Source organism: Sarcophilus harrisii, chromosome 6, assembly GCF_902635505.1.
Source record: "Sarcophilus harrisii chromosome 6, mSarHar1.11, whole genome shotgun sequence".
Classification (NCBI taxonomy): domain Eukaryota; kingdom Metazoa; phylum Chordata; class Mammalia; order Dasyuromorphia; family Dasyuridae; genus Sarcophilus; species Sarcophilus harrisii.
Window position 1 is genome coordinate 244,735,734 of NC_045431.1, and position 16,130 is coordinate 244,751,863.

A 16,130-nucleotide genomic window follows, 5' to 3' on the forward strand; every position below is an offset into this window, starting at 1 on the left:
AACCTTGACTCTTGGAGGCCTCAGTCTCCTGATCTGTAAAACACTGACTTACAAAGCACCTTATACTCACTGTCTGCATGATATAGTGAAAAGAATCCCGAGTTCAGGTCCCAGCTTTGTCATTCAGTCCATGCATGAATCTGAGCTTCCCTTGGGCTCTGGATTCCAATTTCTCTGGGTGTGAGATGACCAAGGGCTCCAGGATCCAGCCCTAAATCCCGCCCAGCCCTAAGTCCCTGACCCCAGTTTAGGTCACATAAGGGCGGGGGATCTAAGTGGCCATTAGGGTTGGGCCCAGCTCCAAAGCTATGACAGAACTTCCCTTTGTCCTCCCCAAGCTGAGTGCCAGCAGTCCTCAGTTTTCCAGAGGAAACAGAGTCCAGGAGGAGCGGTCCGGCTAGCACGGCCTGGCTTGGGCCTGTGGCTCCCTGCCTCCCCAGGGGCCCGGGCTGGTCTGGCAGGTTGTCCTGAAGCCCTGCAAGCCCCTGCTTCCGAGTGCTCATGGGAACCCTGTTGCGGCCTCCTCCAGCCCATCTGGCCCGGCTCAGGCCCTCCGGACGGGTGTCTGGCCCTCAGGGAGGGGCGGCCCTGCCACCCGTCTGGCCCAGCATCTGTCTCCCATCATTGTTGGAGAAAACAATTAGTCTGCTCCGGATGGCAACAGGTTCATAAAGCAGGTCTCCCCGGAGACCAGGAGGCCATGTGTGGGGGTGGCAGGAGGAGGCTGCCCCGGGGTCCCAAGAGCTGGGCCAGCCTGGCTAAGGAAGCCTTCCCAGCTGCTCCCCCTAGGCCTCTCCTCTGTAAAAGGGGGGCTGGACCCAGTGATCCCCACACTTCGTCCAGCTTCCGGCCTGGATCTGCGGCCGGGGTCAGTGACCCGCCCGGCCCTGTGACTGGCCTGGTCTGGCCCCAGGAGCCTTCCTTCCCCAGCCGGGGCCCTATGAGGGTTTGAATGGCAGCCGTGGTCCCCATGGCCTCTGAGGGGGCCTCTAAGCTGGCCCCACGGAGCCCCTACACCCCATCTCTCTGGCTGGGCCCCTGCAGCCTCATCACTCACCGCCCTCATTTCTCGATCTCCATCTCACCCTCAGCCCTTCAGCTGTATCTTTTCACACTCATCCCCTCGGGGATCCAGATGGTTTCAGCCGGAGCCCCCTTTTGGGGGAAGGGAGGGAGGCTGCTCCTCCCATCGCTCTCCTCGCTCAAGACTCTGCCGTGTCGTCCCGTCCCCGGTGTGTGCTCCCCCTCCTCTCTGCCTCTCCTCCTGGCCATCGCCGCTCCACCTTGTCCGCCCCCGGTGGCCCCCGCCCCTGAAGTCTCGTGCCTGCTTTTTCTCTGACTAACCTCTCTCTGTCTCTTCTCTCCTCCTCCCATCTGCTCCTCACAGGGGACCGACCCCCAGCCAGTGCCTGGGGCCTCTCCGCTGACTGTCGCCCCCCTGTCTGTCTGCCCCCTCCCTGTTCTCTCCTCTCTGTCCTGTGGCCCCGACAGCTTCGGGGCCCCATCTCTCTCCCAGGCTGCTTTGCAGCTGCGCTGCCGCTCTGGTGTTGCCCAAGAACTCCACGTTTTCCATACCTTCAGCCGTCAATCTCTCTCTCTCTTTCTCTCTCACTCTCTCTCTCTCTCTCCTCCTGTCCCGCTCTCTATTTTTAACCTGACTTTACCTCTCCAGCTATTTCAGTCTCCTCCTTCCTCTCTGTGCCCGTGTCTGCATGAGCACGTGCCTCCGTGTGCGTGTCCGTGTCCTCTCTGGCAGGGGCGCTGGGAGCAGGGCTGGGGGGGAGGGGGCTGCTGAGTCTGCCAGGTAGAGATCAGGGGGCCTCTGTGTGTATGTGTGTGCACATGTATGTGCATTGCACACTGTGTGAGTGTATGTGTCCATCTCCTCCCTGGCAGGGGCACTGGGAGCAGGACTAGGGGGGAAGAGGGGAGGCGGGGGCTGCTGAGTCTGGCAGACTGAAATCAGGTGTACTTCTGTGTGTGTTTGTGCACACATGTGTATGTGTGTGCACATGTGTGTGAGTGTGTGTGTGTCCATCTCTCTGACAGGGGAGCTGGGAGCAGGGCTTGGGGTGGTCTGGGGGAAAGGGGAAGACGGAGGCTGCTGAGTCTGCCTGGTGGAGATCAGGTGTGCCTCTGTGTGTATATGTGTGCACACGTATTGTATGTGCATGTATGTATGTGTGTGTGTCCTGGATGGGGGAAGAGAATGACAAGAGGATGACAAGCAGTTGAGTTGCTGAGTTTGCTGGGCTGACCAGGCGTGTTTCTGTGTGTGTGTGTGTCCCAGTTGGGGAAGAGAGCAGGAGGCGGTCGAGCTGCTGAGTTTGCCAGGCTGAGCCCAGGCGTGTTTCTGTGTGTGTGCACACGTGTGTGTGTGTGTGTGTCCCAGTTGGGGGAAGAGGGCGAGAGGCAGTCAAGATGCTGTTTGCCGGGCTGAGCTCAGGTGTGTGCACATGTGTGTATGTGTACACGTGTACATGTGTGTGCTTGTGTGCATGAGTGTGTCCCGGTTGGGGAAGAGGGCGGGAGGCAGTTGAGCTGCTGAGTTTGCCGGGCTGAGCCCAGGCTGTGCCTCTGGGTGTGTGTGGACATGCATGTGCATGCATGTATGACTTGTATGTGTACACACGTGTGTGCACTCGCCCGGATCCCCCTGCTTCCATCCTGCCCCGTTTCATGGTGTCCCCGCCCCCCCCCCCAATCCCAGCTGGTCCGTGGCTGCCGCCCGAGCCGGTCCCTCCCTGGTTGCCACGGGGTCTGTGTGTGCCTCCGTGTGTGCGCGTGGCCCCTTCCTCCTCCCCCCCCCCGCCCCCCGGCGTGTCCGCATGCCTGACCGGGCACCCGCCCGTGCTTGCTGCTGGGCTCTGCTGGCGCCCGCCTGGTGTCTGGCCCGTGTGTCCCAGGGCCGGGCCGGGGGCGCCCCCGCCATCCCCTCCGAGCCCTTCCTCGGCTTCATGCTCCCGTCTCCCCCCGGGATGTTCCAGCCTGGTCCCCGCCCCTCCACGGTCCCTCCCCACTGAGGGGTGAAGGGGGCCCAGGTTCAGCCGCCAGCCGGCCGGGGAGTAGCCAGGGAGCCTCCCCAAAGGACGTGGCCTCCCCCACCCTAGGCTGGTAGAGGCCAACTGCCCTGAGGAGGCCGGCGAGCCAGACTCGGGGCCTCTCATAGGAGCCCCCGGAGCGTCCACCTTGAGACACCTTTCCCATGGATGGGAGGTAACGAGACAGGGACCTTCAGACCCTCAAGAATCCGGAGATGGGGGGGCCCTCGCCGGAGCGCGGCTGCCTCGTGCCGGGGAGCAAGGGGGTTTAGGAGACCCTGGGACGAGAACCCCCAGCTCGGTGCCTTCGGTTGGGGGGGCGGGGCCGGATGGAGGGAGCCACCTCAGGCCCTCGCCAGGCACCCCGCCCCCGAGGGCCAGCTCGGCGCCGAGCCTAATGCCCTGGCAGCTGGGCCCTGACTCCGCTCCCGCCAGCCTGAGCAAACACAGGTGGGGGCCGCTGGGTGACAGACGGCCGGGCGTGTTTGCACAGGGTAATGGTGCGAGTCGTGACTGGGAGCTCCCAGCTGGGCCTCGGCCCGGTGGGCCTGGGAAACTAATGGAAGGGGAGGGTCCTGGGAGGGGGAAGGAGGAACGGCCGGGAGGGGCAGGGCGGGGACCCTCCCAGGAGGAAGGGTCCTGGAGGGGGGCGGGGACACTCTCATGAGGAAGGGTCCGGGAGGGCGGAGCTGGGAGAGCTAGCACCAGGGAGAACCTTTCTCTGAGGAGCCTGGGCCCCGGGGGGAGTCCTCAGTGAGCCCAGACGGCCCATTGGAAAGAGCAGAGGGAGACTGAGCCTGGAGGATTAGCCCGGGGACAAAACGGCCCCAGGGGAACGAGGGTGGAGGGGCGGCCCTGGGGACAGGCAGGAAGCCGGGGGCGCCCGTGGGGAGAATGCAGCCCCCTGCATGGGCGCCTCGTGAGCACTGCTCGGGACCCGGTGGGCCCCAAGGGAGCGTCCGGGCGGTGGGAGAGGCCGGAACGCGGACCCGCAGCCGGGGTACGGCCCAGGGCCTTCGGACTCTTAGCGGGGGGGCCCCGCCCAGCCGTGTCCGCCCGAGCCGGCCTCCACAGCTGCTCATTCAGACTCTTTTCCTAGGTTGCCAGCAGGCGGGAAGGCGGTGAATACGGCCCCCGTCCCGGGTCAAACCCCCCACGATGAGTCCGACCGGCGCACGGAACCACGGTCTTCTGTATCGGACCTTGTCAACTCCCTCACCAGCGAGATGCTCATGGTGAGGAGGGAGGGAGAGGGGGGCCTGTCTGGGAGGTGGGACTTCACTGGGACTCCTGGGAAAGAGATCTGGGCTTCCCGCCGATCACCCCTTCGAGTTACGGCACAGTCCTAAAGGAGGCTGAACCGCACCTACTGTGTGCATTCCCTGGCTCCTTGGGAGACAGTGTGGAACACGGGGAAGATCAGATGGCCCTGATTCACACATCACTGTCTGCAAAGGACGGGACGTTATCTTATTGGATCCTCCCCAAAACCTCTAGGGGGAAGGGCTGTTACTATACCCAGTTTACAGATGAGGAAACCGAGGCAAGTACACATTAAGCGATCTGTCCAAAGTGAACGACTTAAGTGTCAGGAGTGAGATTTGAATCCGGTCTTTGCGACTCCCGGGTCTGGCACTCTGCCCACTGTTCCTCATTTGATCTTGGGATCTTTATGGAACATGAGGCAGTTGAGTCCACGCCTTCTCAGACCTACTGTGCGTTCCTCTTGTTCCTAACGAGGCCGAGATTGGTCATGGTGGGGGAGGGTGGATAGGATGTGGCAGAAGTTACTGCCAGGAGGAGCTAAACCAGTATTTGTTTCTGGTGTGAAAGAGATTTGACTTCTCGGCTTCTCTCTGCCACCAAACTAGTTGAACCGCTCTGAGACTCAGTTTCCTCATCTGTCAAGGAGAGATTACAGTGCCCCCTCCCTCCCAGCCTAGCGGGGTCCTGGGGGAGATCAAATGGGAGCACAGCAGGAAAGCTCTCTGAGATCAGAGATCCTTGTTATTACAGAGGAAGAGACTGATCAGGTAGGAGGAGAGAGGGCCAGAGAGTCTCCCAATAGCAAGGCCATCTCGGGGGTCTCCCTTTGGTTTCAGCCAGCCTTTCCCCCACAAGGAAGGAAGCAAGGGCTACGGCGGGGGAGAAGGGCCCTAAGGCTCTCCTGAGCCTGAGCTAGCAGAGACAGGGGCCTTTGGGACCTGACCTTCCCATCAGGTCTGCTGCAAGAATGAGCCTCTTGGGGGGTGTGGGTCTGTCTGGGACGGGGGATCTCTGACTGAACCACACCTCCAAGGGATTGTGGGATGGGATAGAACATTGGCTAGCAGAGCGGGACGGGATCTCAAAGACCCAATCCAACCCTCTTATGTCAGGTGGGGAAACTGAGCCCTCACATCCCAAGTGAGCACAGATGGCAAGGAAAAGCGCTTCCAACTCCCACATAGGTCCCTTCCAGCTCAGACATTCTGTCACATCATGTGGCTCCCCCTGGTGGTGTAAATCTGTCATCTGTCCATCAGGACCCTCTCAGCTAGACTCCTCCGGTCCCAGAGGGCCCCGAAGTGGCTGCCCTAAGTCACATTTGTAAGGTGCTCTGTGCTGGAGCGTCAGAGGGAGGGAGTTCAGAGGGATAAGTATTATTATTCCCATTTTTCCAAATGGGGAAACTGAGGCTGAGAAAGGGGAAATGGCTTGCCTGTGGTCACTGAATTCCTAAATAGCTAAAGCAGGGCTTGAATGCAGATCCCAAGGCCAGCAGCCACTCCCCTCTGGGGAGCAGGAGGTAATTCTGGGATTGCTCTGAATTCCTCCTCCAGGCAAGGGGGGGAAATCCCCGAGGTGCTGGGAAGGAATAACCCGGTTGGCAAAAAGGCTGCTGTCATCATCCTCATGCTATAGAGGAAGGCACTGAAAGTGCCCAGGGCGTGTCTTGGCCCCTGGGGACTCAGGCTGCCCCTGGCACAGCAGCCTCCCTCTCCAGCCATCCTGGGGAGAGGGAAGGGAAACCAGGACCATCAGGGAAACTGCGGCAGCCCCACAGACAGGGGAAATTGAGGCTCCTGACCTGAGCCCCATGGAATGGAGCTGGCTCTGGAAGCCAGAGGGGGAGCAGATTGCGGCCCTGGCTCCTCAGCTCCAGCTGCCCTTTGGCAGCTTCTCTCCCGAGACCAGTTCAGCTCTGCTCTCCCTCCCAGGCTCCCCGGGTCTCACTCCCAGAGACCTTTCCCGTGGCTTCTCTGTCTCTGTCCACTTTGGGCGCCTTGCCCACTTCCAAGTCCAGTCCCCTGTCTCTCAGTGTCTGTCCCCTGATCTCCCAATTTCTGCTTCTGTCCCCTGATTTTCCCCCCATTTCTGCTTCTGTCCCCTGATCTCCCCCTATTTCTGCTTCTCCGTCTCCTGATCTCCCCCCATTTCTGCTTCTGCTCACATCTAATTCCCATGATCTTTCCCAGCATCCTTCACCCTCCCCTCACGTCCCCGGGTGCCCTCTCAATCGCCGGGTCCCCATAAGGCCGGGCTCAGGGAGGCCCGGCCCTGACACACAGCTGCCTCTGGAGCACTGTCCAATGGAGGTGACAAAGGCAGTGGGAGGCGGGAAGCCGGAATCGCCCCATCTTCTGGTTTCCAGGGAGGAGGAGGAGAGCAGAGTGGAATCAGCCACAGATAGACCAGGTCATTAGCACTAATAACAAGGTTCAAGGCAGCAGCCAAGGGAGGGATAATTGCTCCCAGTTTCTTTGCTCCCATCTGCCACTCAGTGGTCAGAGGCAGAGACCCAGGGATGAATCAGGACTTTGCCACTTACCGCCTCTCCAGAGGCAGCATGACATTGTGACAAGGGCACCGGATTCAAATCCCGCCTCCTGACACTTACTAAGTGTGTGACCCTGAACAAGTCCCTTCGTTGCTACCTACCTCAGTTTCCCCATCTGCAAAAATAGCTGCCAAGTTCCCTTTTGGCTCAATATCTGCTGTGCGGGCTTGTTCAGGTCTTTCTGCTACCCTCTTTGCTTCCGTTCCCTTATTTCTGGGCTTCATTTTCCCCATCTGCAGATGGAAGGACTGGATTCTTTCTGAGGTTCCCCCGAGCTACTTTCCTGTGGCATTTACTGAGCCTGACATTTACTGAGAGATAGCTTACGGAGGGTTCTCCTCGCAACAGCCCTGCGATGGAGGCAGTACAAGTGTTATTATCCTCATTTTACAGATGGGGAAACTGAGGCACAGAGCAGCTAAGAACATCACCAGGTAGCCACTTAAATGTGGGAACCAGTATTTCAGTCCAGGTCCCTTGGCTCCCAATGTGGTATTCATTAGCCAAAGAGATCCCTTCCCCTCTCCAAAACTCCAGAACCAGTTTCCTTAATTCTGATTCAGGGGGTTCCTGCCTCAATGTCTGTGAACCTGTGGGCGGATATGTTTGTGTTTCTTGAGCATTCGGCCCCCTGTATTTCAGTGGGATTGGTTTCCTTTGGCATCCTCTGTACTTTGTGAGCCGGCGGGCATTATTCTGAGAAAGCTCCCCAGACCCCCCAAAAGTTTAAGGAGCCCTGACCTAAAGGCTCTTGGGAGATCCCTCTCAGATAGAGCACTAGGTCTGGAAGGAGGAAGACCCAGCTTCTCCTCCTGCCTCAGGCTTGCCCCCATCCTGCATCCTAGTTTCTGTGAAAGGGGGATGGTAAGAGCTCCTATTTTGGGGGTTCTGCCAGCCTTCAGTGAGCTAACGGCCCGAAAACCCTTCCCGCTGTCCCTGGGCTCTGAAAAGCTAGCCCAGAAGGTGAGACTCCTGGGAATCTGGGCTCAAGTGACGCTGGGGAGGAGGGCTGCCCCCCTTCTCCAGGGGTCAGCCTCGCTTCAGAAACAGCGAGAGGACCGGCTTCCTTTGATATTTATTTGATGAAGCCTTCTGAAGGAGAAGGGTCTCAGGCTGCCTGTCCCCCCGGGGCTCCAGTGGGGGCTGCCCAGCCAGGTTGCCATGGTTACGGCTCCGCTGTGCCATCCCAGATCTGGTTAATGAGGGCTCGGGGCTGTGGCAGTGCGTGTGAAGCCTGGTGAGAAGCCTGCAAGAGGCCCAGGAGTGCCGCCGGCCCCGATCCCGGCCCGCCACCCCCACATGCAGGCCCACAAAGGGGGCAGTGAGCACTTGGCTCTGGGCACCCCGTTTGGGGGAGTACATCCAAGATTGATTACAAGCAGGGGGAGGAGGGAAGCAGAAGCCTGGTTTAGGAGAGGTTTAAGGGGGAGGGGGTGGAAGGCGAGACCACCACGTTCCTACATCTCAAGGATGGTTGTGGCGAAGGGGGCCCCCCCGGGATCAGGAGCCAGGGGTACCGAGGCAGCTGCGGAAAGCCCAGGGGCCAACTTGCTGCCGACGTAGAACGGGCACAGAGCTGGGGGTTGCTGAGGTGCTTCATTCGGATCAGGATGTGCTTCATTCGGATCAGGATGTCCTTCCCTGCTCCCCCCATTTCCATAGTAATCCTGGGAGCCCGATGAAGTTTCTTACATGATTGCAAGAAGGGGTCCGCAAGCTTTGCCAAGAGGGCCTAGAGCTCTGGGGGTCCCCTCCCCCTGCCCGTGGTCCAAATAAGGCTCCAGCGCGTTTCCCTGACTCACCTGGGTTCCACCCAAGCCCACCACGTTGGGCCCCCAGGCCAGGAGTAGCAGCTGGCAGAGGTAGAGTGGGTCAGGAGGCTCAGGATCTGCCCAAGTCTTTATTTGCCCAGAGATTTCCTAAGTCTCTCAGCCACCCTGGGCTTCTGCGGGAGGAAGAAAGGCCCTGGACTTGGCCAAACTCTGGCTTCTTGGGGCCTCAGCCTCCTCATCTGTAGAATGGAGATAATACTTGTGTCACCTGCTTCAAAGAGTCCTCCTCAAATCAAACCAGCAAGGACTTCTTAAATGCCTGCTGTGTGCTCGGTGCCAGGGGTGCCAAGAAAGGCAAATCTGGGCATTCCCAGGCTGAGGGGGGGGGGGATTGCATGCAGAGGACACAGAAGCGGGCTAGTTTGGAGATGACCACAGAGATGAGGGGAACCAGTAGGGGTTCTTATGGGAGGTAAGCACTTGTAAACCAAGGAGTGGAGGGAGACAGCACTGCCACAATGGGGCTGCTTCCTCTGGCCCCTTTCATGGTAACAAGAAAGGATCCCCTCCCTCCTACCCTGCCCAGCCTCCCAAATAGGCCCCTTAGCATAGCGGAAGCCATGTGGTACCCTCCCTCAGGACCGCAGGAAAGGCGTTAGGTAGCTGGGGGCTAGGCTTGATGGCCACAGGGTGTCCGTCTCTCCCGCCCCAGCTGTCCCCAGGCTCGGAGGATGACGAAGCCCACGAAGGCTGCAGCCAGGAGAACCTGGGCCGGATCCAGTTCAGCGTGGGCTACAACTTCCAAGAGTCCACCCTCACCGTGAAGATCATGAAAGCCCAGGAGCTGCCAGCCAAGGACTTCAGCGGTACCAGCGACCCCTTCGTCAAGATCTACCTGCTCCCCGACAAGAAGCACAAGCTGGAGACCAAGGTCAAGAGGAAGAACCTGAACCCCCACTGGAACGAGACCTTCCTCTTTGAAGGTGAGGCCATGCCCTCCTCGGGGGCCTGAGGAAATGGGAGTCTGACTTTGGGAAGTTACAGGACCCATGAGTCAGGGGGGAGGGCCAAGGCTCAGGTCTGGGTTCACTCCCCAGCTTTCTCATCTGTATAATGGGAGCACAGATAGGAATCTATATGGTGGGAAACTGAATGGGAATAATAACAGCAGGAGACATTTATTAAATACCTTCTATGCAGGTTATATTGTGCTAGATAAAACTCAAAATTTAGGCAAGATGTAATCTTATCCTTCCTGGAGAAAGGATAAAAAAGGGAAAACACATCTGCTGTTTTCAGATTACTTTGACAGATGAATTATGGAGTTTGTAAAGAAATGATCCCTCCACTCATGAAGCTCCGAGTCTAGAACAGGGGGAAATTCATTTGTTAAGCATGTCCTGTGCGCAGAACATATTGCTGGATGTGTGAGAGTTTGAGGTGATTGATCATGAAGCTCACAGTTTAATTAGTTCTGTGGGCACCCTCAGTACTTCAAGTGTGGCTTGAACCAGAGTAACATGGAATTGAGAAATATCTAACAAAATAAATAAAAATTCAACACAATCTAGGTAATAGGAATATGGGGTTTTCAAAGACACTCCGGCCCACCAAGATCCTGGTGGATGTCCACTTTCATGGCCCTCCCACTGTACAGGCCCCTAAGGAGATCCAACCGAAGTACCACCAGAAGGGGCAGCCCATGTGTCCTTGGGGGCAGGAAGGACTTCCAGGAAGGGAAGAAGGGAGAGATTCTAGCTGATGGAGCTGGACCACAGGGTCAACAGACAAGAGGGAGAGTCCATTTGAGGCACAGAGTTTTTTTTGGGGGGGTAATGGTTGTGCTGAGAGTACCCTTAGGGGGCAATAAGGAAGGAGTCATTAATTTTTGAGCCCTCTCCTCTTTTGCTGCATGTAGCCTGGAAACACTCAGGGAAGACTTCATGGTGAAGGGGGACTAGGTGGCCTTTGGGGCACTTCTTGGGAGTCTGTAATGACCCTTCAGGCCCCAGGAAGGAGAAAATGGGGCATACAGTCTGTTAGTGATCCCTGTACTAGTGGAAGGTGCAACTAGTCTGAAGGGCAGGTGACTATTTGACTTTGGGCTTCTCCCCCCTGGGGCCGGGCAGACCTTCACTGGGACATGGGGCTATGGGCTGTGGAGACCAATACGCCTCGGAACTGGCCTGTGGGAAGGAGTCTGGACTTGGTTCCAGTTGACACCTAAAGACCCTTCAAGAGGCTGGGCTTTGCTCCAAAATGGGTGTTGGTGTCTGGGACCCAGAGAGAGCCTCCCTGTGGCCTGAGGGAGGCCAGAGGGGCCTTGGGCAGCCTCACACAGCTCACCTCAGGTCATCAGGATGAACTGCATAAGAAAAATTTAGTTAAGGACAGTTTGGGGCAAAGGAATCCCAGAAATGGGTCCATGCTGGGGAGTTGAAAGCTTAACAACATGGAAAAGAAAGGAGTGTGGTGCCAGGGAAAGAGTTCTGGATTGAGAAGGGACACATCTTGCTTTGCTCCTATTCCCTAGCTGTGATGCTTTGGGCAAATGACTCTGGGCCTGACTCAGTTTCCTCATCTGCAAAATGCTGCCGTTGGGTTAGTTGAGTGGGTCCTAGGCAGGGAAGGGGAGGAGGGGGACAGCCCATTCACCCTTCTCGCCCACTTGACCGAGCTTGGGTGGGGGGGCTGGCTCCCTCCCTCCCCCCAGTCTGAGCTTTCTCCTGGGGGCTCCCCTAAAGAAGACTGCAGGGGTGCAGTGCAGAAATTCCCGGATGCAGAGTCAGGAGAGAACCAACCCCTTGAAGGCCATGCTCCCGATCCCGGAGCTCGGTGTGGCTCTCCGAGGTCCCTTCATCACTCCGCTCCATCTCTCTCTCCTCCCCCCCTCCTGTGCCCTGACCCACATTCTCCCCTTCTCTGCATCCAGGAGACCACGACATTCAGCCCGTCGTAAGAGGCCTCGGCCGAGTGGGAAAGGGAACAAAGGGGAAATGAGCTCGGAGCTCCGGGCACATGTTTCCCGACTCCCTGGTAGCAAAGTCATGTAATACTCAGCTAAGAGTAGAAATGGGGGAAGGGCAGGGGAGGGGCACATCTGGGCTTGATGAAAGAAGCAGCATCCTAGGGTGAGGTGATGCCAGAAAAGGGGACGAGTTCCCTGTATCCAATCTTTGGCAAGTAGGCTGTAGGAGGGAGAGCTTCTAGCTCAGCTTAGATAGATGTCTCCCAGCTTTCAGGCCCTGACTGACCTTCACATTTGTGCCCTCCACGAGCGTATGTAACGACAGATGTTGGCAGGACGTCCAGTTAGAATGGGGACACTCAGGATGCAGACAGGAGTGGGATATGTTGATAGGAGAAGTCTCCGGGTGGAGGCTGGATGAGCCTCCTGTGGCCACAGTCCCTACTGGTTCTCAGGCCCTTTTGGTTCTCGGTCAGTTCCTTCTGGTTCTCAGTCCCTTCTGGTTCTCAGTCCGTTTCTTCTGGTTTTCAGTCTCTTCTGGTTCTCAATCCCTTCTGGTTCTCAGGCCCTTCTAGTTCTCAGTCAGCCCTTTTTGGTTCTCAGTCAGTCCCTTCCAGTTCTAATTCCCTTCTAGTTCTTAGTCCCTTCTGGTTCTCAGTCAGTCCATCCTGGTTCTCAGTCAGTTTCTTCTGATTCTCAATCAGTCCCTTCTGGTTCTCAGTCAGTTCCTTCTGGTTCTCAGGCTCTTCTAGTTCTCAGTCAGCCCTTTCTGGTTCTCAGTCAGCCCTTTCTGGTTCTCAGTCAGTCCCTTCTGGTTCTTAGTCCGTTTCTTCTGGTTCTCAGTCCCTTCTGGTTCAGGGGCTCCAGGATTCTTCTATCCATGGAAGGAGGAGGATCTGGGGCGGAGGCTCACAGTCCTGTCTCTTCTCGGTCCCCACAGGCTTCCCCTATGAGAAGGTGGTACAGCGGGTGCTGTATCTACAGGTCCTGGACTACGACCGCTTCAGTCGGAACGACCCCATTGGGGAGGTGTCCATCCCTCTCAACAAAGTGGACCTGACCCAGATGCAGACATTCTGGAAGGAGCTGAAGCCATGTAGCGACGGGAGCGTAAGGCCCTTTCCTTTCCTTCCTTCCCTGAGATTGGGGCTCAGCCTCTCAGCTCCCCCACAGCAGAGGGAGGCCCCCCTCTTTCTATGAACAGGGGTCCTCAGCTGAGCTGGGCTCTGGGATCCAAGGGAGGTGCCATCTATGGTAATAAAAGCAGGTGGCTAGGTAGTGCCAGGCGCAGAGTCAGGAGGATCTGGGTTCAGTTTCTGTCTCAGACACTTCCTAGCTATAGACTCCAGTCGAATCCCTTAACCTCTTCTGACCTCAGTTTCCTCATCTGTAAAATGGGATCATCATACCCCATCCCCAACTCCCAGACTCACTGTGATGATAAAATGAGATATTTGTAAAATGCTTCGCACATCTTAAAGCACTCTATGGATGCTGGCTATTATTAGTATCCCAAACTGGGGGGAGTCATTGTAAAAGAGACCCCATGGCCACAGCTAAGCAGCTTCTGCCACCCCGGGAACGAGGTGGGAACTTGAGAATAGGGTGTTCTCACCCTGGATGTGGCTCGAGGTCAGAGTTCGGGGCTGAGGGTTACTTTCCAGAGGGGCTGGGAGCCCCCCAGCTTCTGCTGGCAGGTCTGCGGGCCCTTGCACGGTGGTCCTCCCCGGGGTCCTCAAAGGCAGAGCCACCCAAGAATCGCCCCCATCCCCGCCTCTGGCCACGGCTCAGTCCCACCCACCCCGCTCCTTTTGTCTCCTCCAGGGAAGTCGAGGGGAGCTGCTCCTGTCCCTGTGCTATAACCCCTCTGCCAACTCCATCATCGTGAATATCATCAAAGCACGGAACCTCAAAGCCATGGACATCGGGGGCACATCTGGTACTCCGGGCTCTGGGAAAGGCTGGGCCCTTCTGCAGTGTCCCCCCGGGCTCCGAGTCCTTTGACAGTGTCCCTCCGGGCTCAGGCTCCCGAGGGCCCCTCTCACCAGGGCCCATTCTACATCTGCTACAAGTCACCCAGCATGCTTTGGACAGCACCCCTCACCCTCCACGCGTTGGACAGCTCCCTCCCAGGAGCTCTCCTTCCTCACAGAATGCTCCCAGCGCCAGGCTGCCAGGCAGGAGGCGGCCAAGCTTTATTAAGGATCTGTCTGGTGCCAGGGCCTGTGTCAAGCACCCCTTGCCCACAGAGAGAGGCTCGTTCTGGATTTCCTTCCAGAATAAAGGGAACACAGCAAGAGTGCCAGGCTGGGACTGAAGAGACCTGGCTTCTGGCCCTAATTTGGTTAACTTCCTTAGTGACCCTGGGCTAGTCATGACCCTTCCCATCTGTAACATGAGGTCATTGAACCAAATGGTCTCTAAGGGCCCTCCCAGCTCTGACATTCTACAATTTAGCATATCCTAAGGCTCCCTTTGCTCCTTTCATGGCTCCCTCTTTGAGCCGTGTACCCCCAGAGAAAAGAAGCCCTCCTTTCCCACTTCCCCTAGCACCTCCAAGCCCTTGGTAGAGAGGGTCAGGGCTGGAGAAATCCCCCTCCCCTGACCCCTGCCTCTCACCCCACAGACCCCTACGTGAAGGTGTGGTTGATGTACAAGGACAAGCGAGTGGAGAAGAAGAAGACAGTGACCATGAAGAGGAACCTGAACCCTGCTTCAAAGGTCTCCTTTGACATCCCCCAAGAGAAGCTTGGGAGAAAACAACATGGACAAGGATAAGCTCAGGGAATGATTACCAAGGGGGGTTAATGGGTTTGTGATGAGGGGGGGGGGAGGAGGGAAGAGGACCTAAGGGAGGGTTTGATGCCCAAAGGGATTGATTATTTTAAATATATGGAATGGGGTAAGGAATTCTGGAGGAAGGAAGTACAGAACAAAGGAAGGGAGGGGAAGAAGGGGGGGAAAAAAAAAGGGAAAAAAGGAAGGGGGAAGGAAGGAAAAGAAGGAAGGGAAGGAAGGAAGAAGGAAGGAAAAGAAAGAAAAAGGAAAAGAAGGGAAAGAAGGAAGGTGGGAAGAAAAAGGGAGGGAGGGAAAAAAAAAAAGGAAAAGAAAGGAAGAAAGGAGAAGGGGGGAAAAAAGAAGGAAAAAGGGGGAAAAATTCTTTTCCCAAACCCCAGAAACCGACATCTTTTGATTGATTTATTCTCTTTCCCCCTTTTGTCCCCGTTTTCCACCCTGTCTTTAATATATCAGAACCAGACAAATTGGCGAGTCGTGCCTAAGCACGGGGCCCCCTGTCCGGGTCCCCTCCCCGTCCATCCGGGGTGGAATTTTTTTCCGACCGGTTTTTGGTCACCCCTTGATCAGACCCCTGAAGTCTCGGGGTCTTTTCCTTTTTGGTGCGAATGGCCCGCCCCAGGCGGCCTCCCTCTCGCGTTTCGGGCCTCCTGGTTTCCCAGCTGTACCCCTGGGGCCTCGGCCCCCGGCTCACCTGGGGGGGTGGGACGGATGAAACCCAGGGGCTCCTGCCGGTCCGTGGCCTGTGCCCGGCACCACGGCCCACTCCGGGGGGCTGAGGTTTGGGCCATGACAGCCTGCAAAGACTGTGTCCCCCCTTGCTTAACAGAAGTTCGGAAGGGCCTCCCAGCCCCAGAGGGTCAGGCCACCCTGAGCCAAAGTGTCCCCCTGCCATCCACCACGTCCCGAAGTTAGCCCTCATTGTCCTGACCCACCCAGGACATGCCAGTGCCTCCTCCTCGCCTCTGGAACCCCCCAGAATTAGCTGGGAATCTGACCAGGTGCCTTTTGCCTTGGGATGTGACCACATGCTTAATGGCCTTCCTGCTGTTCCTTTCACGTAGTCCATCTCCCACCTCCACACCTTTGCTCAGGCCGGTCCCCATGTCAGGGACCCCCGGCCTCCTCACTGTGCACTCTTGGGAGCCCTAGCTTTCTTCCAAGTCTGGCTCAAGTGCCGTGTCTGCCTTTCCCTGCTGCACACCCCCCCCCCCCAGTGGTTAGGAGCTCCCTTCAGAAAATAACTCTGCATTTACTTTGCATCCTTATGCTTTCACAGACATCTGTTACCTCCCAGGATAGGCTCACCCGACAGTGGCTGGCACACAGTAGGTGCTTAATGAATGCTTGATAATGGAGTGATGAGTCTCCCTTTCCCTCTCCTCCCTCCAGATCTATCTGTCTTGGAAGAGCGGTCCTGGGGAGGTGAAGCATTGGAAGGACATGATTGCCCGTCCTCGGCAGCCCGTGGCTCAGTGGCACCAACTGAAGGCCTGAGTGGGGCCTGGGGAGGCCCGGGGGTGGGGCTGTGGGCCGTGGTTTGGGGGTCACGCCTTCACACTTTATGCACAACGCCCTGGGCGTGGCTCCCCCATCGGGTGGGGGGAAGGACCCCTGTGGCTCAGCCAGGGAGGGGGCCCAGGACTCAGTATGGCCATGTTTCTAGGAAACGCCAGCCCCCCCCCATCTCGGGGGTCTTTGGGAGCCATTTTCCTGCTTGCCCCTTTTCTTCA

The 16,130-nt window shown here is 57.4% G+C and overlaps 1 protein-coding gene across 1 annotated transcript in view; it reads left to right on the plus strand.

The window, feature by feature from the left end:
* Nucleotides 1–15,312, plus strand: part of SYT7 (synaptotagmin 7) — a 76,410-nt gene extending 61,098 nt beyond the window's left edge. Inside the window, exons 8-13 of the mRNA XM_031943657.1 lie at nt 4,141–4,276; nt 9,346–9,616; nt 12,542–12,711; nt 13,426–13,540; nt 14,228–14,348; nt 15,060–15,312. Coding sequence (XP_031799517.1) covers nt 4,141–4,276; nt 9,346–9,616; nt 12,542–12,711; nt 13,426–13,540; nt 14,228–14,348; nt 15,060–15,312 — 1,066 coding nt within the window. The remainder of the gene's footprint in view (nt 1–4,140; nt 4,277–9,345; nt 9,617–12,541; nt 12,712–13,425; nt 13,541–14,227; nt 14,349–15,059) is intronic.
* Nucleotides 15,313–16,130: the final 818 nt, after the last annotated feature.